The sequence below is a fragment of the Protopterus annectens genome, chromosome 11.part0, assembly GCF_019279795.1.
Source record: "Protopterus annectens isolate FY-2018-M chromosome 11.part0, PAN1.0, whole genome shotgun sequence".
In the NCBI taxonomy this organism is placed as follows: domain Eukaryota; kingdom Metazoa; phylum Chordata; order Ceratodontiformes; family Protopteridae; genus Protopterus; species Protopterus annectens.
The window spans coordinates 495038996-495065459 of NC_056745.1; the positions used below are offsets into that span (position 1 = coordinate 495038996).

Below are 26464 nucleotides of genomic sequence, written 5' to 3' on the forward strand. Positions count from 1 at the left end.
TAAGGGAGAACGTGGATGCCCTGAACCCTAATATAGGCAATCACAGGCATTAATCATTTTGTAAATACTCCTGGTGCAGTAGAATGTCCAAAGGGCAAGGCAGAGAACTGAAAATGCCAGCAAGCCACAGAGAAACGTAAAAAACTTACTGCAGTTGGGGTGGATGGGAAAGTGTAGGTATGCATCTTTGATATCCAAGGAAGCCAAGTAGGCTTAAGGCAGAATATGGGAGAACAAAGGTTTGAAGAGTTAACATATGGAAGGTGAGTACCTTCACAAAGGTGTTAAGATGAGACAGATCCAAAATGGGTCTCCAAGGACCATCTTTTCTGGGCACAAGGAACATTCTGGAGTAGAAACTTCTTCCTCTGTGGTCTTGAGGAACTTCTTGAATGTTCCTTTGTCCCCAAATGTCTAGTAGTACCTCTGGAAAGGAGGGTGGTAGTTCTTTTGGTGGTTGAGGCGGTGCCCCTGAAGGAAGGCAGGGAATCCCATACCAGAAAGAATCTCTTTTGAATAAGAGAGAGAACCCAGGAGTCTTGAGTTATGCTTTCCCAGATTGGCAGAGACAGAGATGCTCTGGGAAAACAGAATGTAGGTGACGCAGTTTGGGCAGTCAGAGGGCCGTTTCTGAGCCAGAGTTGCACGAGCAGCCCTCGGCTGCTGAGGTCTCCTACCATCCTTCTTTGTTTTAGGTGGAGGAGAGTGGGCATGCGTACGTACAAATGCAGTTTTTGCTGGGTAATTTCATTGAAATTTAGGCACTGGGGAGATAAAAATGTTTCAATTCCTGCAACTCCTTTCCCTTTTCCAGCAGATATTTACATAAATTAGCGGCTGCAGGGCCAAACAATGCACAGTTGACAAAAGGGGCATCTCATAAGCTTATATTTAATGTCCTCTGGTAATGGCTGGAGTCTTAACCAGGAGAATCTCCTTAAGACAGAGCCAGAGGCAGCTGCCTTGGCAGAAACCTCTGCAGCATCATAGCTACATTTGATGAAGTGGATGGGCTACCTGTGAAGAGGCTCCAAGCAAGGATGCAGCCAAGGTATTATTCTCTGAGTCAGGATAATCAGAAATGACTTGGGAGAGTTGAGACAGAAGCTCTAGGACAAATTTGGTAATTAATGGCTCAAAATGCAAGGTGGTTGAAGTGTATACTTTCTTGCCAAGCCTTTCCAGGATGCTGCTGTCCTTATCTGAAGGAAGGAGTGAGGCTGAAAGCAGTAACTTGGATGGTTTGTATGAAGCCACTGAAATAACTGATGGATCTGCTGAAGGACATTTAAACAGGAACTTGCAGTCCTCAAGGACCTTGTAAAATCAGTCAGGTTTCTTAGGGGCAGGAAGCTGGGAATTGGGGGCCTTGGAGGCAAAGCCATCTAGAAAAGCAGATAACACAGGAGGAATAGCCAAAGGGCTGGGTGATTCCACCTGCAGAAGGTCGTAGTATCTCTCTTATACTTCAGATACCGGAGTGCTGTCCCCACTTGAAAAGATCTCTCATTTTGAATAGAGTATATCCAAAACAGAGTTCTTCCATGGGTGAGTCAGTTCCATTGGAGTCTTTCTCCAGGAAAACATACTTTAGAGGGTAGGGGAACTGTGAGGAATAAGCCAGAGATTCCTCTTCTGAGGATGCCTCTGTATTTGGAGAGACCCCTTCCCTAACTCTCTTATGTGGAGAGGCTGTGTAGGGTGGGGTAGGGACTGAAACACCAGAAGGGGGCTTAAGGGCCAATAAGGCCCTTGAAAAGGCCTCAGATGAATTGTTCCCAATCACTGTGAGGGCCCTTTGGTGGAGACAAGTGTTTAGTTTTCTGCTGCTTCTTTTGTTGCAGGTCTGCCCTATGTAATGTAGGAAGCCCAGACGTAGGCCTACAGTCAATAATATCTGAGTGAATTTCCTCCAGTACCAGGATCTGAGGTATCCCCTTACAGCCCTCGGTTATCATGAGCCTTGGTTCCTCCTGTTTATCCAAGACAGATGTCTGCTCAGCCTCTAAGGACATGCCTGTGGTCATATCCAAGATGGCCTCAACATCGGGTTTGGCTTGTGAACCAGAACCAGGAACCATACATACCTCCAGGCTCGCATCCACTTCAGGAGAGACGTCCATAGTAAGAGGCGCTGCAGAAGCTTCAGGCCTCATTTTTTGGGCCTTCCAGTTAACAAATGAATCGGCCTTGGGCCCGAGAATCTGTTCATGCTTTTAGCTAGTAATTTTAAGTGCTGATTTTTCAAATAAATGGCCAAGGAGGAAAGTCTACTTCTGGGGAACAAAGGCCTGGAAAATGGGACAGGATTTGTGGTCGTGGGTACGCCCTAGGCAGAACAAACACTAGAGATAGCTATCTTTATGTGGAATTTGTCTTCCACACTTGCATCTGCCTTTTTTGGATGACATGAACTCTACCACAAAACAGTACGGAGCACTTATCTAAGAAATTTGCTGGAACACAGCTAATGGTTCGGCAAGCAAACAGACGTTCAAAGGTGGCATTTGGAATGGTGGCAGAGAAGTTATGAGGTAGGTGTGTGCATACATCACTTTTATGGCTGACGTACAAGAGCAGCCTATGTGCAACATACCATGCATCCTCTAGTAGAGAAAGACTTTTGTATACTGGCCTACACTGGGTCACCTACAGAAGAGAACTCCCTCATATAAAGGAAACTGCAACAGATGAATAGAAGGACATCAGAAGGTACAGCAGAGGGCCTAGGGGGCTCCATCTGAAGAAGCTCATAGTAGCATCTTCTGAATATCAGAGAACTGAGCACAATCACACAAACTCCATCATATGGGAAATTGTGTCACCAAAAGATAACTCCTCAAAAGGAGACTCAGGACTAATAGAGTCTTCTTCCACAGAGCCATAATCTAAGGAAGGCATTATCTGTGAAGAATAGGTCAAGGATTCTTCAATAGAATCCTCATCAGATGAAACCTGCTCCCTAGTCCTTTTAAGAGGGGTAGGAGATCAAGGGGGAGTAGGAACAGAGACCCCCTGAGAACACTTCAGAGACATAAGGACATTAAAGAGGCTTTGAGTGAAATTTTGCCATTCACCCCGAGGATCTTTGGGAGCAGGAGAAAGTTGCTTGGTTTTCTGCTTTTTCCTTTAAGGAAAGGATCTTGGGTAGCTCTGATCCCTGATGGGGGTCTCTTCTCTCACCAAGATTTGAAGAAGCTCCCTATACCTTTCAGAAATTATCAGCCACAGTTCCCCTGAGCATCCAAACCAGACGTCTGCAAGGCCTCCAGGGATGTGTGAGAAGCCGGATCCATGATGTCTTCTAAAGCAGTCTCGGCAGTGGAATCCGAATGAAAAACTGGGAAGTCCTCCAGGCTTTTAATAACCTCAAGAGGGACATCTGGTGAACGGCACAGCAGAAGAATCCGGCCAAGCTTTTCCTGGTCGTCTTCTTCACAGACGGCTGACCCTTGGGCCAGGAGGATTCTTCCATAGTATCTTTAGCCAACAACTTTAGACATTGTTTTTTTAAATAAATTGATAAAGAAGAGAGTTGACTATGCAAAGTTTTCAGCACAAACACCTGATAAACTGTACAAAATGTTTGGTCATGGTAAGCACATGGGCCAAACAAACTGCCAGTGATGATCCATATGGGAATCTGTCTCCCACACAGGCATTTCCCCTTTCTAGATTACATGAAACCAACAACCAAACAATAAAAAGATAAGAACAAAACCCCCAACAGGGCACTTATCTGAAAAGCAGCCTGGCATCCAGCAGACAAATGAGTGTTCAGACTGACTACCAAAGATGGCATTCATACTGGTGGCAAAGAAGTTCTGAAGATGGTATGTCCGTACACCACCTTTATGCCCTACAGCATATGTGGGGAGCATATGTGCAACATACGGCATACCTATTATAACCTAAAGGCTTTGGAATACTGGCCAGATGTCGGGCTACCCTTGGCAGGGGATTCTTATTGTAAAGAATACTGCAACAGTGATACTAGAAGGACATACAGACATTCAGTGAAAGCCAAGGTGCAGAAATACTCCAATCCTCTTCAGAACAGAGATAATACAAAAACAAAACCTTTGGCTTTGTTTCGGAGGTAAAGCCTCTACGGTGCATTTAAAAAAGCAGATCTGGGGCCTTTACCAAGAGCTCTGTGGAGACATATTAATCCCTGAGCAAAGCCTTTTCTGGACAAAGATCCATGATCTCCAAGATGCATTTCTGTCAAGTACCTTACTTCTGGTGAAGGCCCCCCAAGCTGATGTACAGACCCCTCAACACTCCAAGGACAGTGAGGTAGGTCAACTGTCTCAAGGGACCCTTTTCAGCCTTTACCCTACTTCAAAGGGACCCTTTTCAGCCTCATCCCCAAGTGTAAAGCAGTTAGTTCAGCTTTACATTTATCATTTACAATGTAAATCATGCATAGATGTTAATAAGGCATCATAATATTGTAACATAGCAGAAAAAAACGTGCTTACAATGCAAAACTTTAACAAAGAGAAGTGTCAACACTCATTACTCAATATCAGTGTGACATCTACAGAAGACAACTGGGTAAGGTAAAACCACATTGAACATTAATAAAAGATTGGAAGAGGTTCCCCCCATACAGAAGAGAATTCAATGTTGGTAGTGCCATTTTGGGCAAGACTCGCTTAGTAGATTGCCGTCACATTTAGGCCACATGATATGCTAGACGATAAGGACAGAGTGCTGAGCTTGCACTTGGGAAGTTGTGTGCGTGTGTGTGGGGGTTACAATCATATGACACCTGGCTATTCTCAGTCTGTAAGGGAGCTTGTTGGGGGGGGGGTTATTTGCTAGGCTTAGAAGAAAATAAGGAAACCTAGGGAAGGGGTCTTCCATACTTCTGAGGGCCCATTTTCATTTTAGGATGTTGTCAACCAGGTCTTGAGAAAGTTGGCCAAGTAGAACCTCTCTGATGGAAATGGATCCTACAAAATGGATCGCTCTGGTTTCCCTTAAAGGAAGACTGCTTCCATCATACTTTCTCTAGTGTTAAAGCTCCATACAGTATACAACTACATTTGCAAGAAAATATAGGTTCATAGGTGTTTGTTAAGCCAATGACCACAAGGGCCTTTTTAAGCCTAGCCATGCATTCCAAATCTCTGACAAGTTCTGGTACCTTTGATACATGTAAGCAGGGTCTTGGAAGGAGAAATATTTACAAGCAGGGGCCTGGGAAATGAACCATTTACAGCCTGCCTGTGTCCATGAGAGACATAGGTGCCATACCAGGAATGAGTTTCTTGTTCCCCATCCGATTGTCTGTGTTACACTTGAATTGGGTTAGGGAGGAACTCTACTTCTACTTCACATGGATAGGGAGACTGTAGAAGCGGTAAGTTCTCTGGGATACATACCTGTCGCTCCAGCAGGTCCTATTTATATCACAGGCAAAGTTTAAATCTCTATAATGGGTAATTCTGGTGCTGTTTATTTTGCAGAGATGCAGGAGGTCCATCAGAGTGGAGTATGAAAATGCCTTATATGCCAGGCACTGCTCTCCCCTCAACAGCCTGTAGGAGACAGACTACAGGGATAGGGCCTTGAGACGGTCTGCATAGGACATGTTACTTGCACCTTGTATTCTTTTAGTGAGGAACCTCTGTAGACATTCCAATTGTTGGATATGCCTGGTTAGGTGCCTACCAAAGGGGGCACTGTACTCAATGACAGGTCTGATGAATGCCAAACACAGCAGAAAGAACAGTTGTATAAAATCTTACCATAACCATAGATGTCTTTCTCTTCTGTGTTGCAGTATTCTTTACATATGGGTTGTATTCTATCAACCCAACATCCGGCTTGTATACAAAAGCCTCAGGTTACTGCCTGCAGATGGGACACAGGGTCAGGGAACGTCAGCCATAAAAAGGATGTCCACACGTACAATCCTCAGAATAAAGTAGGCCCATGAAGAAACTCCAAGAGGAGGCCCAAAGGACAGTCATCCAAATAAAGAGCAAGATGTAGGGGGAAGCCAGGTGGGATAGAATACTGAAACATAGAACAGAAGGACATCTATGGTTACGGTAAGATTTTACACAACTATTCTATGCTCTTCTATTCAATGTTACAGTATTTTTTTTATATATGGAAGAGTGCAAAAGCTAAAAAGGAACCCAGGGAGGGGGATGAAACAGAGAAATTAGGCAGAAACTTTTTCCAGACATCCATGCAGGATTGCTCTGGCAAAACCTGCTCTGGCCCTGGAAATATTATCCAGCTTGTAGTGTCTTGTAATAGTATGAACAGATGACCAAGTGGCAGCTTCCAGAATGGATTGGGTTACCCAAACCCTTGAAGAAAGCTCCTGAGGATGCAACAGATCTAGTGGAATGGGCTTTAACCAAAGAGGGTAATGAATTCCCATGAAACTGATAACAAAACAGAATGGGTTTAAAAATCCATGAAGAGATAGTCTGCTTAGAAACAAGCAAACCCAGAGCCCTGGGATGAAAAGACACAAAAAATCTATCAGATTTCCTTAATTTTGTCAAGACAGAATCTAAGCTGTCTATGCAGAGCTAGGGAATGCAAAATTCTCTCACTAGGGGATTGTGGAGATGGGAAAAAGGTAGGCAATTGGATAGTTTGATTTAATGAAAGGTCATTGACCGCTTTAGGCGTAAAAGATGGATTAGTTCTCATAGAAAGCTTGTCCTTATGGAAGACTAGGAAAGGTGGTGAAGCCATTAATGCCTGGATCTCAGAAACCCTTCTGGCAGAGGTAATGGCTACCACAAGCACAATCTTTAAAGTACAACATTTCAGAGAACCTGAGGCTGCTGGTTCAAAAGGGGCCTGAGTCAACTTCTCCAAGACAAAATTAACATCCCAAGGAGGAGGAACTGGCTTCCCGGGAGGTTCAATGTGTAGGACTGCCTATTAAGAAAAGTTAAACTTCCAGACTAGAAGCCAATGGAGGAGTTAAAGGCAGATAAGGCAGAGCAGTGGACCTTAATAGAATAAGAAAGACCACTGTTGAGTAACTCACCCAAGTAAGATAACACCAAAGGAATATCTGCCAAGGAGGAGTCCTTTTTTCTTTTTTGGCATCAGACAGAAAAATCTTGTCCATTTGGAAATGTAAGAGTTCCTAGTAGTGGGTTTCCTGGCCTCATGCAAAACCCAAAGCATGCCCTTAGAGAAAAGGTGCCTAAAAGGAATCAAAAGGTGATCGCCCACAAGGTCAGGTGAAGAGTTGACAAGTGTGGGTGAATCAAAGATCCCTTGTCCTGAGTGAGTAGGTCCATCCGGTGAGGTAGCTTGTAGTGATGGCCCTAACTGCAGAAGAGGAGGAAACCAATGCTGTATTGGCCAAAAGTGAGTCACTAACCAGATTTTTGGTTTCTCCTGTAAAATTTTCAGCAAGACTTTCTGAATCAAAGGGAAGGGGGGAATGCATAAAGAAACATCCTCTTCCATGAAAATGATAGGGCATCCACCTTCCAAGTCTGAGGGTGAGGGACTCTGGCACAGAAAACAGGAAGTTGTCTGTTCTGTGGGGAGACAAATAAATCCATCTCTGGAGTATCCCACCAATGAACTACATCCAGGTACACATCCCTGTGAAGCATCCACCCATGGGATGGTGTCATGAATCTGCTCATTGGGTCTGCCACTGAGTTCTGAGCAGAGGGAAGGTACACTGCATGCAGTAAGACTTTGCATTGAATAGCCAACTCCCACACACTGATTGCTAGGCGACAAAGAAAATAAGAATTTGTAGCCCTCCTGCTTGTTTATGTACCAAAGGACTGCAGTACTGTCTGTGACAATCTTGAGGGGTCCTGGTAGAAGCAGTGGATGCAATACCTGTAAGGCTAGAATCAAAGCGCTCATTTCCCTGACATTTATGTGCTCTCTCCTCTGAACAGGTGACCATAGTGCCTGAACCTTTGTGGAAGGGAAGATTGCTCCCTATCCTAAATCTGAGGCATCTGTATAAAGTTCCTGTACTGGGTGAGAAATTTGAAGAGGTAAAGCAGGATTCTGACTGAATTGCTGCATCCACCACCCTAGCTCTTTTTTTTTAAGAAAGGAGGGAAGAGACTTCCAAGTCATTAAATAGCTGCTTTGAATAATGGATATCACCCAGGAGTCCCGACTAATCTCCTTCCAGCAAAATTCCACCACCAGCAAGATAGTCCAGGAATGAAAAATGCAGGCCAAGAGGAGCTTCCAGTAGTTTAATAAAACACAGCAAAATTGACAAGATTGAGTGCTTTTATATACAAATATACTTCATCAGAATCTGTTACAAAAGCACAAACACCAAGTTTAAATACCCATCCCTATAATCACATGACAGTTTGCATCATCAATGCACTCGCTTATAAAAAAAACATGCCTTAAAACAACATGTTACAGGTTAAGACTGGATTTGGTCTTGGTTATTTTGGTTATCCTGCTTTCTTTTTGTGTTTACCAGTATGACTGGACCTGGAGTGAAAGCAGGTGAGCTGGAGAAACGTTCCCTGAACCTGCTTACTCAATTTGTACAAGAACTTACTCAAAAGGTGGATAATTTACAAAAAAGATGTGATGGTGTTATGCAGGTTGACAAGGAATTTGAACAAACACCAAACTGTTTAACTGCTGGTCAAAGAACATGTTCTAGAGAGGCTATTATGGTTGTTCCCTCTCAGCATCACACAGGCAAGCACAAGGATTTAAAAGAATGGCCTAACGGGCTCACTATCCTTTGGCAACCATGGTGTTGGTGAAGAACCACAAACTTTCAAAACTTCCTTGTTTTTATTTGAACAAACTGTTTCTAAATGTCGCAACTTACAGCTGGAGAATGCCTATTTGCAGGAAAGCATTATAGCCCAAAGAATTCCCAAGGGCATTAGAACTTGGAAATACCCCAATGGTGTTAAATGGGGGGAGTCCTTTCTAATATGAGTTGCTTGCCATGTTTGACGGGTCTATATTAGAACATCGAAAGTTTAATAGTTCGAATCACTAAAGGTCAACCTTTATTGATCGAACTATTAAAACATCGAATGTTCATAAAAAACAAATTCAAAAAAAAGAAAAACTAAAGGGTGTAGGCAGGGGGGCAAGCCCCCCTGCACACCCCACACCCCCCACTACTTAAATATACCAACTCCGAGACCGCACTACATTGCAGTAAACAAAATCTCCCTGTACGCAGATTTACGTTTACACGTTCGATATTCTCAGCGTTCGCTATTGTCATGTCGACAATATCAGATTCGATATTCTCAGCTTTTGACAATGTAATATAGACCCTGTTTGACAGGCATGGGTGCAAACTATTGGAGTGCATTATCAAACATAACCAACAGGAACTGGATGTGCTCATTAGTGAAGCAGATAGGTTGGATGCAGTTTTACGTAAAGACCTACAGTTTCCCTCATTTCAAGGGGCGTATGAAGAGATTTTTAAGTAAGTGGATCGTGAAATCTCTTATCAGGACTAGGAAGTAAAAGAAATCTGAGGGGGACCAGGTGGCCTACGAAGAAGGGAGGGTGTATCCTAGACCTCCATCATCCAACAATTTTTTTGCACATGATGATGTCATTGAGGAAGCAGAAACTGCCAGGCACAACCACGACGGACACCAGGAGAGCCAGTTAGAGCCAAATAGGGGGAATTTGTTCACTATTCTGAGAGAATACAAAATCAGAGACAGAACAGTGTCTCACCCAACCAGTGGAAAAGGAACCAGGAAAACAGGTGGCAGCAACCACGGGGATATCACACAGCATAGCTGAGGAGCTTAGTGCAATAACCAAAGACAAGTCTGATTTTCAAGGGGAAAATGCCACAGAAGGACCTTTTTGTTGATATTTAATCATTCAGGTGACTTTAAACTATTAAATTAGAGTGATTTTGAATGTACTGTTAAACATGCAGATCTACTCAACAAGGGTAAGTTGTTCCTTCTGCTCAATTTAAAGTAGATACACTGTTAATTGACTTGAAGTTGTGCCTCAGAAAAATGAATCTGGGGCTAGTATTGGGAAGTCAAACAGATTTTACTAGCAATATTTTGAAACGTAGCAGCACATTTAATTGCCTTTAATATTGTTTGAAAAAATGGTAGAGTTGGATTTCAGAATCCTTTGTAAATTTAACCATAATAAACATAAGTAACTTGAATAACCATGAGTATACATAGCTTTTTCAACTAGCTAGGAACAAACAATCAAGGATCATGAAACCCGACATAGGGGGAGGGGTAGTGGTCATGAACAGAGAAGACTACTTGTACAAAATGATGAGCCATGTCACAAATTGTGATTTGTATGAGGAGACGTTAACGAAGTACATCAAATTGGCATACTGCAGAATTTTTTTTTTTTTTTTTTTTTGCAAGACATGGTGGAAGAGGGGGAGATCACACCGGGAGTACACAGGTTTCTTCAGGTATTACATCCTGTTGTCCTGTGTATATTCGGGATCCCCAAGATTCAAAAGAACATTGCTGACCCACCAATGAGACCAATTGTAAATGCCAGTAATTCCAAAATCCACCCCCTTGGGGTCTACGTGGATTCTTTGTTAAAAAAGTGTTTGGAACATTTTGAACACATTTGCAAGGACTCATGGGATTTTTTGTGTAAAATGAAAAACTTGGAATTTTCAAGGGACACTGTTTTTTTAACAGTGGATGTAATTGAGTTGTTTAACATATTACCACACGAACAAGGTCTGGAAGGGTTCCATGATTTTTTGTGTGAATGCACCGAGTTTAACAATGAGATTGTTAATGTTTTAGTTTTATGCATGGATTTAGTTCTGAAATATAACTTTGTTTTTCTGGAGGGGCAATACTAAAGGCAGAAAAAAGAGGTAGCCATGGGGGCGTCTGGTGCCCCCATATTTGCCAACATAGTATTGCTGTAATGGGAAAATGTTCTTTTCAGACACTATGAAGTTAAACCATGGAAGTTACATCTCCATTTTTTGGACAATATTTTTATCGTCTGGGATAGACCCCCAGAGGAGATCCAGGATTTTATGGAATTTATTAATTCCTTTACAACTTTTTGAGGTTTACTCACACCATTCAGTTGGAACGTACCAATTATTTGGATGTTACTATTTTTTAAAGATTATCAGAATGAACAATGGGCTAGCAAAATTTACAGAAAACCCATACAGCATAAACTTTTTATATATTTTTAGGGCAACCCACCCTCTCCATCAAAAAATAGGAATTATCAAAGGCCACTGTATTAGAGTGGCTAGAATGATTTCCTCTCACAACCACTTTGTGGAAGAATGTGAGACACTGTGGCACATGTTACTCAAGAGGGGGTACCCCGAGGGCACAGTTGCCACGATTCAGGATAATGCAATGGAGAAAAGAATGAAGGGAGACATAGTACCCCCTTATACACCCCACCTCCACTTTGGCCAGAGGTGCATTTTCTAGGAGACAAGTGGATGGGCCTATTTTGCAAAAAGCCTTTGAGTTTTGCAATGAGGCCGCACAGATTAGGGGGTATTTTTTATCAAAAACTGGCAGATGTTTTCTTTGTTTAAAGAATTCGGAGACAGAATAGGGAACCATCCAACCGTGATCTTTAGAAGGGGCAAGACCATTAAAAACTATCTTGAGCACACATCTGTCCACTGTGAATATGGACGCAGTAACAAAAGGGCTGGCACCTATAAATGTGGCTTTTGCAATTATTGTAATGACATACTGGAAGGTGATAACCTGGTGTTAAACCAAATGACAATTAGATCTAGGAATTTTTGTAACTGCAACAGTATGGGGTGGTTTGTGCTGCTGTATGTCAACTGTGTAAAAGTTTTTATTTAGGCAAGACAAAGGGGAAAATCAAAGAGCGTAGTTATGAACATAAAGCTGATATTAAAAATGTCCTTGATAAAACACATTATAGAGTACCCTAGTCGCAGTTTTCGATTTTTTTATTTTGGAACAAGTGTTACAAGACCTTAGAGGGGGACCATGGGAGGATAAATTGGAAGAAGGGGAATTGCGTTGGCAGTTTAGATTAAATGCTACTAATCCTCCTAGTCTCAATGAAGGGGTGTCTACAGCTTGTGTTTTAAAACTTAAATCTTACACTGTGTAGCCAAGTGCTGCTGTTCTGTGCATTTCAACAGACTTTATATATAACAAAACTTTTTTGTCGGGCAAGGATTATTTTTATTTTCATTTTATATTTGTAAACTAGTAGATAACAATATTTTTTAAGTCTTAACCTGTAACATGTTGCTTTAAGGCATGCTTTTTTTTTTTTTTTTATACGAGTGCACTGATGATGCAAACTGTCATGTGATTATAGGGAGGGGTATTTAAACTTGGTGTTTGTGCTTTTGAAACAGATTCTGATGAAGTATATGTGTATATGAAAGCGCTCAATCTTGTCAATTTTGCTGTGTTTTATTAAACTACTGGAAGCTCTTCTTGGCCTGCATTTTTCACTCCTGGACTATCTTGCTGGTGGTGGAATTTTGCTGGATTTGGTCTTTGTTATTTTGGTGATCTCCTTCCAGGCTGAAAGGGAAACAGAAAGGAGAAGAGACACAGGGGTATGAATTGGAAGTTGGGTTGGATGTCACAGAGCCTGGTCTGGACTGAAAGGGTTGCTGAGGGGATGGAGCAGAAGTAACAGTTTTTGACTCGGGTGGTCTCCTAAAAGATTTACATGGCCTAGAACCCGAAGGAGCTGAAGAAGAGGAACACCTGGAAGGTTTTTTAATAAAACGGAATTTTAGCAGGAAAGTTCCTATGAAGTTTAGGAACTGGAGAAACTAGCAGGTGCTTTAAATCTTAGAGCTCCTTACCTTTTTCTTTGAGAGTCTTAAAGAATTCTGCAGCCGCTTTTCAAAAAAGTTATAACACCAAACCGAACAAGTCCAACGGCCCAAAGGTGAAACGCAAAAAAGTTTAATATGAAGCGCTTTTCGCTACTGTTAATACAATAACTTCATCAGATCAAGTAAAAAAGCTTCAAGGCATGTTTAAATACCAAATACAAATAATGTCACATGCTAAAAAGCTTCCTATCACCAACCAAGGCTGTATATACACATGTTGTTAAAGACAGACTACAACCAAAACGTTAATACAATTTAAAATACACTATACTATTTTAGTAAAACATAACTATATAAACAGAACCTATATATTCTATGAACTTGCATAATAAAAACTGATGTCACACTTTCTAGTGCGACATCATCTTTTTAAACTTTTTAGTTTAAGCAAACAAATGATGTTACATTCTTCATTAAGGCCTGGACTAGAATAGGCATTAAGTCTCAACTGCCAAGCTAGTTCACATTCCTCTAGAAGTAAATTTACTGGACCACCCCTAACATCTAACTGAACTTGGTCTATTGCTTTAAACATAAACTTATGTCCCCCAGTCAAATGTGAGTGTTTAGCAAGAGAGTTGTCACTTTTGTTTGTATCAATTGCATGGGTATGTTCGTACACTCTGTCACGGAGCCTACGCTCCATTTTCCCAATGTAGAAAGCTGTACAGGATTGTACACTTAGCGATGTAAACAACAGACTTTGAGTTACAATGGAATTTGTGATTAAATTCAAACTTCCTCCCATTGATGGTAAATGTCGTACCTACATCCATAAATTTAAACATCCTACACATACCACAAGAAGACATCTCTGTAGATCTATTTACACTCATTAGATCTTTCCTTTCTAGTAAATTTTTAAGGTTAAGACCTCTTCTAAATACGAGTTTAGGGACACTTCCTAGTTTTGCAGTTAAAAGTTTGTCATTACTGATGAGTTCCCAGTTTTTATATAATATAAATCAAACTTTGTCACTGTCCTTACAGTATGTAGTTATAAAGCTAGTTCTATAGTTAGACATCGTATTAGCATTAGTAGAGTCTAACTTTTGGCTCGTATCCCAAGAGTTAGAACCACTGGCTTCCTGCTCAGTTTCAATAGTCAACACTTTTTTTACTTGATCTGATGAAGTTACTGTATTAACAGTGACGAAAAGCGCTTCATATTAAACTTTTCTGTGTTTCACCTTTGGGCCGTTGGACTTGTTTGGTTTGGTGTTATATCGTTTGGAGTGTACTTTACCAGTTTGTTTGAGTCTGCTTTTCCAAAAAGAGCAGAATTATCCAGTGATGCATCAAGCAGTTTTGCCTTGATGTCATCTGGAACAACCTGTAGATGCAGCCAGCAGTATCTCCTAAGAACAGAAGCAGAGGCTGCAGACCTGGAGAAAGCTTCTACAGCATCATAGCTGCATTTAATGGAATTCCCAGAAACCTGTTAAGATGCAGCAAAAAGAGAAAGAGCCAAGGACTTAGCTTCTGAATCCAGAAGCTGAGGAACAGCCTGAGAAGCTAGGTATAGCAAAGCTAGAGAATACCTAGACATATGGGTCTGGTAATTAATGGCCCTGACTGCAAGGGTTGAAGTGTAAACCTTCTTACCTAATCTCTCTAAAATTTTACCTTCTTTGTCTGAAGTAAGTAATTTTTCAGAGGGGACAACCCGAGAGGATTTGTCAGAAGTGAGAGAGAACACTGATGGGTCAGCTGAAGGACATTTAAAAGAAATTTGCAACACTCAGAGACCTTATAGAAATGGTCAGGTCTTTTGGGAGCTGGTGCCTGTGAAGCTGGGGTTTTGGAAGACAAAGTAAAGGCATCAAAGAAGGCTGGAAGCACTGCAGGGACAGTTGCAGGTGCAGGGGTCTCCACCTAAAGCAAGTCATAGTATCTCTTTTGTTCCTCTGGAATTTGAGAAGAGTCCCACTTTAAGAATTCCTTCATCTTATTGACAGTCTCCCCAAAAGAGAATTCTTCCATGGTGAGTCTCCCCCACTAGAATCTTCTTCTGGGGAAGCATATTCCAAGGGGGAAGGTACCTGGGTGGAATATGCTAAGGAGTCTTCATCTGAGTAAGACCCCTCTGAGTCAGAATCTTGGGCCGGGATACCAGAGAAAGACTCCTGAGGACCCGATGGCAGCACAGGGGAAGAGGAGAAGGCAGAGCCAGAAATAGGAGAAGCCAAAGCTAGAGGCCTGAGGGTCATCAAGGCCTTAAGACCTTGAGAGAAAACAACGTAGGAGTAGAAGGTAATGTAGTGTTTAGTCTTTTGTTTCTTTTTAGCAGGTCTCTCTAAAGCAGGAGCAAGGCCTGACATAGGCCGAACGGCAAAAGCTTCCTGTTACAAGAAAACCAGAGAAGTTCATGAGTCCTTAGAAATAAGAAGCCGTGGTTCTCCCAAATTGTCTGAACCAGACGTCTGCATGGCCTCGGACGTTCACAGATCCACACACCTAACGGCCTCCAACATGGTTCCCAGCAGAGAGACGGACCCTACTACCGAATGTACCACTGGGTTTTCACCAACCTCAAGGGGTACATCAGAGAGAGAAAAGGCGCAGCCAAAGAGGATTCAGGCCTAGCTTTGCCCACCTTCCTCTTCATGGATGGCTCACAGGAAAGTACAGTTTTGTACCTACCATAAATGTAGATGTTCGAATGTATACACTGCTGCAGTCATTACACTTGGGTTATCCTGCCATCAGGCGGTTCCTCAGTCGGCCTGAGTTCCAAAGTCTTGGTCCGGCGTCGGTTGCTGTCGCCTCCTCCCTGGCGTTAGTGCGACAGGGGTATATAAGATGCAGCTGACGCCATTTTCTTCAGTTTTTCTTGCCCCAGATGTCAGGTGCCTCTAAATAGGTAGGCAATTCCAATTGCTAGTAAAACATACATAAGAAAAGCAAAAAACAACTTACAACTACCAGCAAATACTCCCCATAGGTAGTAAAGGGTAGAAGGAGGGAGGGTAACCTGGACTGCAGCAGTGTACACACTCGAACATCTACATTTATGGTAGGTACAAAACTGTACTATGTTCATCTTGTTACACTGCTGCAGTCATTACACTTGGGTAGAATCCCCAAAGCTGAGGTAGGGGGGTTGGTTCTTTAAGGCATTAGGGGTGGCTATAAGGCCCTGCAGCACTGCAGTGGCGAAGCCAGCTCTGGATTTAGAGTATAGAGGCAGATGGTAATGCTTGGTGAATGTATGTACAGAACTCCATGTTGCTGCTTCCAAAATATCCTTGGTAGGTACTCCCCTGAAGTAGGCAGTTGAAGTGGCTGTTGCCCTGGTGGAGTGAGATCTAATGCTGCTAGGTACACATTTTCCATGGTATGTGTAGCAGAAACGTATACAATGTCCTATCCATTTTGAAACAGTCTGTTTTGAAATGGCTTTTCCCTGTGCTCCTGTAGCATATGCTACCAATAATTGCTCAGATTTTCTGAAAGCTTTGGTTTTGTCCCGTAACTGCCTGTGAATGTCCAAAGAGTGCAGTAGTCTCTCCCCTTTATTCTGTGGTTTAGGTTAAAAAGTTGGCAGGTGAATAGTTTGGTTTAGAGTCACGCTGGATACCACCTTTGGCATAAACATAGGGTTAGTTCTTAAAGACACCCTGTCCTGGTGGAAAATGAGGAAAGGTTCCACTGCCATTAGTGCCTGTAATTCTGAAACTCTTCGTGCTGATGTTATTGCCAGGAGCAGAGCAGTTTTCCCAAGAGATATATTTTAATTCTGCTGTGTTAGCTGGCTCAAAAGGAGGTAAAGTTAGTTTTTTCCAAAACAAAGTTGAGGTCCCAAGTTGGAGTAGGTGCTCTATGGGGTGGTCTTATGTTTTTAGCCCCTCTGAGGTACTGTTTTAACAGAGAATTAGAGAAAATTGGTGGCTCCGTGTTGTAATGAGCAGAGATGGCAGAGGCGTGGATCTTGATGGATGAGAAGGAGAGGCCTTTGTCCAGCATCTCAGTTAACTATTGTAGTATCTGAGGAATGTTTGGGACAAGAGGGTCAAGGCTTTGAGCTTGGTTCCAGGCACAGAATCTCTTCCATTTATCCGAATAGGCTTTTCTGGTGCTAGGCCTTCTGGCCTCCAGAATGACATCCATAACAGCTTTGGAGAGAGGCATTGCTTGCTTGACTAAGGAATCTTCCATGCAGCTAGGTTTAAGGTCTTTAGCTGGCTGTGTAGTATTTGATTGTTGTGCTGAGTCAGCAGATGTGGGATTTGAGGCAAAATCCAGGGTGGTTCTTGTGCTAAGCTCCTTAAAATTGGGTACCAGTGCTGGCGTGGCCAGTCTGGTGCAATCAGGATCATCTTTGGCTCTTCTTGCCTGGCTGTTATGAGCACCTTTAGCAGGAGAGGTAGTGGTGGGAAAGCGTATACTTGTAGGCTCTCCCAGCTGAATGAGAGGGCATCCACTTTCCATGCTTGTGGATGGTAACTCCTTGTGCAGAATTTTTGTAGCTGGCAGTTTATTGGGGATGCAAAAAGATCTATGTCCGGGCTCCACCATTTCTGTGTTATCATTCTGAATATTTTTGGATTCAATTCCCATTCGTGGGGATCCATGATGTTTCTGCTTAAGTCATCTGCCAATGTGTTTTTCTCTCCTGGCAGGAATTGTGCTTGCAGATGAACTTGAAGGTTTATAGCTGTGTTCCACAAGGTCATGGCTTGTCTGCATAGGGGGTAGGAGTGAGTGCCCCCTTGCTTGTTTATGTACCACATAACTGTGGTGTTGTCTGTCTTCAGCAGTAGTTGTCCTGGATGCAGCAGGTCCTTGAAAGCTATAAGGGCATTTTGTACAACTAGCATCTCTTTTTGATTGATGTGAAGATGCCTTTGTTCTGAGGGCCACGTGCCCTGAATACATTTGCCTGCCATGTGTGCTCCCCAGGCGTAATCCGATGCATCTGTTGTCAGTGTTTGCCTGGCTGTGGGTTGTGTAAAAGGCTGTCCCTTGTTGAGGTGACAAGCTTGAGCCCACCATTGAAACTCCTGTTGAAGGCAAGGAATTAGTGGTATAACTGTTTCCAAACTTTGACAGTGTTGAGACCATACATTCTTTAGGTACCATTGTAGTTTCCTCATATGCAGTCTGGCATATGGACTTAGTAGTATTCAGGATGCCATGTAACCCAAGGCCTGCAGAATTTTTCTTGCAGGGAGTTGGGTCTTTGTTGCCATCAACTGAAAGTACTGAGTCAGTTGTCTTTGCTTGTCTGGCGTGAGATAAGCCATCTGGGCAGTTGTGTTCAAGCTGGCACCCAGGAATATAATCTCTTGTGAGGGCACTAGTTTTGATTTCTTTTTGTTTACTGTGTACCCCAGGCAACTTAATAACTTTTTTACAAACGCCAGATGTTTTAGAAGAATGTCCTTGCTCTCTGCTTGAATCAGGCAGTCGTCCAGGTACGGATAAATTTGAATTATTTTCTGTCTGCAAAATGCAATTACTGGTGCCAGGCACTTTGTGAAGTCCCTGGGCGCAGTAGATTAGCCAAAGGGCAGTGCAGAGAATTGGTAGTGCATTGAACCAGCTATGAATCTGAGGTATCTTCTGCAGTTTTGTCTGATAGGGACATGCAGGTATGCCTCGAGATCCAAAGTCATGAGCCAAGCATTCTTGCCCAGCATGGGAAGAAGCTGCTGTAGTGTCAACATTTTGAATTTCGGAACATCCAGGCAAGTGTTTAGAGATGAAAGATCCAGAATGGGCCTCCAGGCTTTGTCCTTTCTGGGTACCAGAAAGAGTCTTGATTAAAATCCTTGTCCTTGCTCCTGTGATGGTACCTTTTGAATAGCTCTCATATCCATGAGTGCTGTAATTTGTTTTTGGGCTTCTGCCCATTGATTTGGTGGCAGATTTGGCTTTCCTTTTAACCTTGGCAGAGTGTGAAAGTGGAACCTGTAACCTTGAAATACAATGTTGAGAACCCATTTGCCTTTGGTGATCATTTGCCAATTGTGGTAAAAGAGTGCCAGTTTTCCTCCCAAGGGGGCTGCCAAAAGGGATTTGTTTGGCAGCTGTAGTGGGAAGTCATTGGAGCTGCTTTTTATATGGTTGGGGCCTGTCTTCCCCTTCTTTTTGGCCTGATGCAACCCATTGTCGAGGCCTGTAAGGACCTTGTGTTTGACCTCTACCTCTTGGACGTCTGTATCTTCCCCTTTGAGGTCTGTCTGTAATCGGAAAGGACCAATTCTTAGTTGACTAGTTTCTGCTAAATCTAGGAGGCTGAACCTGTAAGAAATCCTTCACCGTTTGCATAGATTTTGCCTTATCCTCCATTTTCTTTAATACCTCTTCTGCCTTAACTCCAAATAACACATCCTGCTGCAAAGGTGCATCCAATAATTTTGCTTTAACATGATCTGGTAACGTATGTTCTTTTAACCAAGCATGTCTTCTAATGACAGAGCCTGTAACTGCTGCTCTGCAGGAGGCATCTAGAGAATCAAAACCACATTGCAAAGTATGCTTTCCCACTTGTTCAGCTGCATGCAATAAATCCTGCATTTCTTTAAAATTAGGAGGATCTGATTTTGGAAGCATTTTTTGTTTTAACTGAGACAGTAAAAATTGCTGATATTTTAGCATGTGAAACTGGCAATTTAAGGCTCTCATTGCTAAAGTTGCAGACATATATACTTTCTTTCCCCATCTGTCAAATGCTCTGGAATCTCTGTCAGAGGGAACTGGATCTTGGCTGATGAGGCCTTAACTCCTTTGGGTCCCTGAGAAATAGTTTCAGGGTCAGCTACAGGGCTTTTATACAGAAATTTATGCGAGTCAGGGACTCTGTAGTATCTGTCAGGTTTAACAGGGGCTGGAGGTAAGGAGTCAGTATACACATCATCCACAATATCTAACACTGGCAGAATAGCAAGGGGTCTGTGTTGAGGTAGTAAAAGGAAGTCTCTGAGCCTTTTCTTGGATTCTGAGTAATCCTGGCCTTCCCAGTGGAAATGCTCCCTCATGGTATGTAAGGTTTCCCCAAAGGAGTAGTCCTCAGGCGGTGAGGCTGATGGAATTGATTCATCAGCATCAGAATCCTCATAAGGGGGTAAAGAGTAACCTAGGTCTGAGGATGAATCAGAAGAGATGGACACCTGGTCGGATGAGTCAGTCTGCATCCTGTCTAGGCCTTTTATCAGGAGGGGGATGGGACCCCCTTATCAGAGTGATTAGGTCTTCGGCCATTTTGAGCATTTGTTTCTTAGGCATGGAGGCCTGTGCTGGAGAATGCTGTATTTGTTTCTTTGATTTTAAAGGAGGCTTAGACTTAGCTGCGGGTTTAATGCTTAACTGAGTAGGTCTGAAGACACCCTCTGAAGCAGTGGGTTGCTCAGCTACTCCGGATCCCTCTGAAAGGTTAATCTCGGTAGGCTGAATAACTTGTGCGTCCAAAGGCCCAGCCATCTCCACGTGGGAGTCAGAGGTGGCCTGTGGTTCTACAGAAGCGGTCGTCACGGGCTGCGAAGGTGCCTCGCTGAAAACCGGCGACTGGCCTAGAAGAGGCTTCATCGTCAGTTTTTGGCCTCAGATGCCTATCCTTGTCTTTGCGCTTTTTGTGTATTCCAGTTGTCGGAGGTTCCAACGGCATGGTATAATTGAATTTTCTACCAAAATAATGTTGAGCAAAATCAAACAGACGTTTAATAGTGTGCTTGTTAAACCTAGCACAATACCGACAACCAGTGACGTCATGGTCTGGGCCTAGGCATGGGATATAATAGGAATGGAAATCCTTATGAGGTATTTGCTTCCCACAAGAAATACAGTTATTAACTTTTACTGACATCGTTCTGAGGCAAGAAAAAGTTTCCCCAATGGGGTACTTAGCTTTGTAGAAGACTTCGGTTCTGGATTCGGAATGAAAATCTCAGGAGACGGCCGACCGGCACTTGCGAACTGCTTTTGCTTTGGGCACCGCGTGGCAAGAAAGACTGAAGAAAATGGCGTTGGCTGCATCTTATATACCCCTGTCGCACTGACGTCAGGGATGAGGCGACAGCAACCGACACCGGACCAAGACTTTGGAATTCAGGCCGACTGGGGAACCGCCTGATGGCAGGATAACCCAAGTGTAATGACTGCAGCAGTGTAACATGATGAACATCTCACAGAACCTTCCATTGATTCCCTAAGCCAGATGTTTAAGCCTCTGGTTTTCAAGATATAAGTTTAAAGCAGACAGATGACTATGTACAGTTTTATGGATGAAGTTTTTATTAAAACAGTGTTTGTAAGTCCGTAACCTGGTGTGGTATCGTTTTATTATTTTTCTAGACTGTGTTGTTTATAGCTTTATGGACGAAGCCCTGACAGAACAGGACTGATGGCCGTGGGTAGGCCCTAAACAAACAAAACAGAGCTTGTGTCTATCCTTATGTGGAATTTGCCTTCCACACCTACACTTGACCTTTCTGGATGACATTAACAATAATAAAAAGGCAGAAGCAAGCAAATACATCTCTAATAGGGTACTTATCTGAAGCTGAGGAACAAAACGCAGATTCCAACAGCAGACCGAACATACGAGTCAACCTTTCCAAATGGCAGCAAAAAAGTTCTGAGGATTGTACGTGCAGATGTCCCTTTTATGGCTGACGTTCCCTAAGCCTACGTGCGACGTCCCATGTACAGACAGTAGCTTGAAGCTTTTGTATACAAGCCAAACTTCGGGTTGACAGCGGAATACAACCCATATGCAAAGACTACTACAACATAGAATAGAAGGACATCAATAAGTTCCTTGGACCTACATGCCATACCTTTGTTTATAAGTTGCACAACACAGAATGACTTCAACCCTGAAGACACATGACAGTCAAAGGCTAAATTACTGTGTCCCCAAGTCCCTGACTACTGCGTCAACTCTTAGGGTTGTGTTAATATGATAGTTACCAGGGGTGGATGACTTTCTGAAGGATACTACTATGCATTTCTTGGCATGTAATTTTAGACCATGGCTCAATCACCATTTGTTCGTTTGTGTCAGCCCTTCCGGGAGAACATTTGCGTCAGTGGGCAATTAAATGACAGCGCCAAAGTTGAAATCATTTGCAAATTTAGTCAGACTGATTCCTGAGGGACTCTACTTGTGACTGGCCTCTCTGTATCGGTGGACATCCCCACTGCTAACTTCTTGGGTCCAGGGTTAGTTAAGGTTCCAGGTTTTATTTTTACTTCAGAGGAGACCATTTTGTGGTCTGACCTTACTACAGAAGACATTAGACTAGGGAGGTGTAGAGCACTCTCCCATATTAGTGAGGACCAGATCCAGTATGGTTGCACCCTTGTTGGTGTATTGACAATCTGTTCCAGGGAGGGTGTTTACAAAATCCAGGAATCTGTGCTTGTACGTTTGGTGTCATATATGATTCCCAGTTAATGATGAGGTAATTAAAATCACCCCTGAATATGGTATTGGGTTAGCTGTGAGGGTTTCCAATAAGTTTAAATACAGGGTATAGGTTTTCCTGGGTCATGGAGGGGGGACCTATAGCTTGCAAGGTAATGGTACTGGATTTTGCCTATGGTGATTTGAACGTGAAGAAGCACATGTGCATTGTCCTGTCTGACCAGCCTTGAGGTATATTTATTTTTTATGCAAATCGAGACACCTCCACCTTTAGTCTCTGTCTGTGTAATAGCTGGTCTAAATGTGTCGAAAGCATTATAGCCTTCCACTGTCGGTTTGCTCTCCATGGCTTTAGACCATGTCTCAGTCACCACGCAGATGTCAGTATTCTCTAGAGTGAAGAGAGCTTCTTGGGAGTGGAGTTTTTTATTTAGACTGATGATTAAATCAGACAGTGGACAAAGCAGAATGCATTGGCCATTCATGTTACATAAAGATGATAATATTGGCACCAATGAGAAGAGAAGTAGCAAATTATGAAGAATCTATCACGGAATGCTGCCATAAGAGTGAAATTTATTTTCTGCATGACTAAGACACCAGTGAAGATGGAATATTGGCATCAGGTAAAGCAGTACACCATCACTGTTACTGGCTAGACAATTACTTTAATCAAAATAAATTTCACCAACAAGGCACCACAAACCAGCTAGTCAAAATGATGCAGGCAAACATACTGGTGAATTCCTTAAACAAGGGAAATATTGATCCAGCAGCACAAAGACAATTGTTCTCAAAATTATCCTGCCCCTATGCCAGAATATAATATATTTCACACTAGCAGTATTACATAAATGCTGTAAAGATAAACACGTTCCAAAGGAAGAATGGTAGAGACATAATGAATGTCTTAAGACCCTAAAATAGTCATGTGGTATTTCAAATCAAAAATCGTCATAAAAGAATCAGAAGCAATGGGATTGGATTTGCAAAGGAAACAGGTGACAGTCACCTTTACATTTGTGTCATGTTAAAAAAAAATCTCATTTTTCTTAATAAAAGGTGTAGCATAGTATCTTTAAATAACATGCACCTCTACTTATCTTTATCAAAGAAACAAAAGCACACCAGCAGAAAATGCAAACAGAGACTGGGGTAATCAATCCAAAGTCCGAATTTAAGAAAGCAATTTAAATAGACAACACCCCAGAGTCACTTGTACCTAGTTAGCCTAACTGGTTAACAAATAAATAAAATATCTTAAAAATCTACAAAAGAAAATAGCAGCTTTAGGCATGTTTCAATACTGGGTGTCTTCTGACACCAAATGTGGTATGGAAATGTTGCCATTTTGTTTTGAAACTAGTAGGAAACATTTTATTGCAGATACAATTTATAGAAACATTAGCAGACACTGAGAATACACTGTTAAAAAATGTGATATATACAAATACAAATTTTCATGAGCTCTTAAGAAAAAAAACAAGTCAAGAAAATATCTTCTGCCAAGTGCTCTTACTAATCATAACCACACCAAATACCTTGTTACCACTTTTTCTACATGGTCAGCCCTACGGCACGGACAGAGAGAGGGAGATGACGATCTCAGTAAGGTCCAGGTTTAACCAGCAGACCTGGCACTGGAGCAGCTGACCAGCAACAGGAAAGAATAAAGAAGCTACACCTGCTCAGTTTCCTCTGCTGGTAGGGATAAGGGATGCATGCATGGGGAGAGGAAAAATGGACACGACTTCTCATCAGAGTCTAAGGATCATGGTAAGATGGTCACCTTCTGAGTGGTATCAAGCTTCAGGTAACATTACTGGCTAAGGCAATGACCTCCATGCTTGAAGGCACATATTAAAGCACACAAAGGAGAGGTATTAATTAGCTGCAATTTTAAAAAATCCCTCAGCTAACCAGGGCATTTCTCCAGATGCAATGTTAATCCCGTCTCTGCTAAGCTTACTGGCTTTCCTGTTTAGAAAGGACTCTCCTGGTGAAAAGGCATGTGAGAGCATCACCACCATTTCATGAGGAGCCAAGGAGGACAGAACTAAAATCAGTGACAAAATGGTGAAAACAAAGCAAGGAAAAAAAAATCATCTCAGCATGGACAACTGTTTTCTTAGCAATTAAATTAATTTAGCACTTAGGAGAAAGCATTGAATCAGAAATATACCTGATTATGAAATTCATAGTTGGTCCAATAATCAGCAGAGCTAAAAGGAATAGGATATCGTGTTGGGACAGTTATGAGACATCTGTTCACCAGATCAGCAAAGTGCTTTAGGTCTTTGACTTTATTTTTTGAAATAGCAAGCTTCTTACTAGTAAAAACAAGGTACCTGCCAAAACAAAACAGAACAATTAAACAGTCAGCTACTATGCTTCTGCCAAATGGAAACCAAAATATATACATTATACATAAAGTTAAAAATTGCAGTTCAGTAATGATAAACTTACTCCATCCAAATCTTCTGCAGTACAGTCTGATTCATTACTGCTCCAAGTGCAGCCTCAAAGGTATCCACTGCTTCTCCCACATTAGCATGAGTGGACTGCCACAGACTGTGAAACAACAAGTTGAAGTTTAAAGGTGTGGCAAGTGGGCTATCTTACATGTTAGCAGTATTATGGAAACAAGCCTAAATTATACAGGAAACACAACTACAACTACAATGAAATCTGAATACACAAATAGTATTAGAGCTAATCAGCATGCAACAAAAATATTTTAATACTGGTTCTGACAATGAATCCGAGAGGTAAAACATGTTAAGGACCAGATACCAAAGCATAATCCTCAAGATTAGACCCAGGTATTAAGTCACAGGTTGCAGAATGTTTTCCAAAGCCTTCAAGATGGTGTTGCACATACCAGTGTCAACTCTCACAGGTGTACACTAGGCTAATGCCCTTAAAAGCTTAGCTGCGGAACCCAAATATGACTCACAAATTTAATTTATAGGAGGGGATATATTTCTTATGGACAGAGGCAGTCAATAAAAGTGCCTGACCATGGGTGAACTTCTGATTACTCATCCAATGGTCCAAGTCGTGCTTAAATAGGGATAGGGAGGAACACTGCTTCACATGGATGGGAAGCCAGTTCCATAGAAAGGGAATTCTGAGAAATATATATCTCTTCAACATGTCCTATTTATATTGCACACAAAATGTATGTCTTTTAATCTAATAGTTCTGATATTGTTTATTTTATGGATGTGCAAAAGATTCCTCAAAATAGGGCCCAGGGATGCTTTGTATGCCAGGCAAAGATAACCTCTCTGGAGTCTGTATGATACGCAGTAAAGAGTGAGGATTTTGAGGCGATCAGCATAGGACATTTTGCAGTTCCAATTGCTGCATGTGTCTGGCTAGGTACATATTGAAGGGGGCATTACAATCTATGCTGGGCCTGATGAGGGCAGAGTACAGTGGTATGGTGACCTCTCTGGACCTAGACATCATGCCCTTGCTTATAAGTTGAGCAACATAGAAGGATTTTCTTACTACCCTGAACTCCTGTTGGTTGAAAGCTAGGTTACTATCTATACAAGTTCACAGATCCTAACTAGTGAATCAGCTTTTAGGGGTGTTTTATTGATGACAGTTACCCAGGGTGGCAGACCTCGAAAGAGGTATTATAATGGATTTCTTGGCAATGAGTTTTAAGACATGGCTTTCGCACCAAGCGTTTGTCTATTAGAACTTCCTGAATGTTCTCATCTTGGGGGATGCAATGACTGCCATAGGTCTTTGATATCCAAGACGTCGATGCCAAAGAGGAATGGGCCTACCAAGGAGCCATGGGGGACTCCACTGGCATCTTTGATGAGATGGCCTCACCAGTTCTAACCTTCTGGGTCCTATAAGTGAGCCAGCCAGCTATCCAGAGTGTTATAAAGGGGGTTTTAACCTAGTTCTGTAAGTTTACTGACAATACCAGAGTGGGGTATTGCATCAAATGCCTTAGTCAGATCTAGGTAGGCAGTATGCACAGTTTTCCTGTCATCCACTGCCTTAGTGACCTATTCAAAGAACTCCACCAGATTCAATAAGCATGACCTACTTTTGACAAAGCCAAACTGGGATGGATCGAGTGTCTGGAGTTCTCCTATGTCCTTGTTGATAATTTTCATGAAAATTCTTTTCATGGCATTGCAAATAAGACTAGTCAGACTAATGGGTCTGTAATTTCCAGGATCTGTTGAAGGTCTTCCTCA

General features: G+C 42.3%; 1 protein-coding gene across 1 annotated transcript in view; it reads right to left on the minus strand.

The window, feature by feature from the left end:
- The window catches only part of ZFC3H1 (zinc finger C3H1-type containing), a 3672721-nt gene that overhangs the window by 352617 nt on the left and 3293640 nt on the right, over nt 1-26464 (minus strand). The window contains exons 29-30 of the mRNA XM_044087220.1: nt 24702-24806; nt 24418-24583 (exon numbers count right to left, since the gene is read on the minus strand). Coding sequence (XP_043943155.1) covers nt 24418-24583; nt 24702-24806 — 271 coding nt within the window. The remainder of the gene's footprint in view (nt 1-24417; nt 24584-24701; nt 24807-26464) is intronic.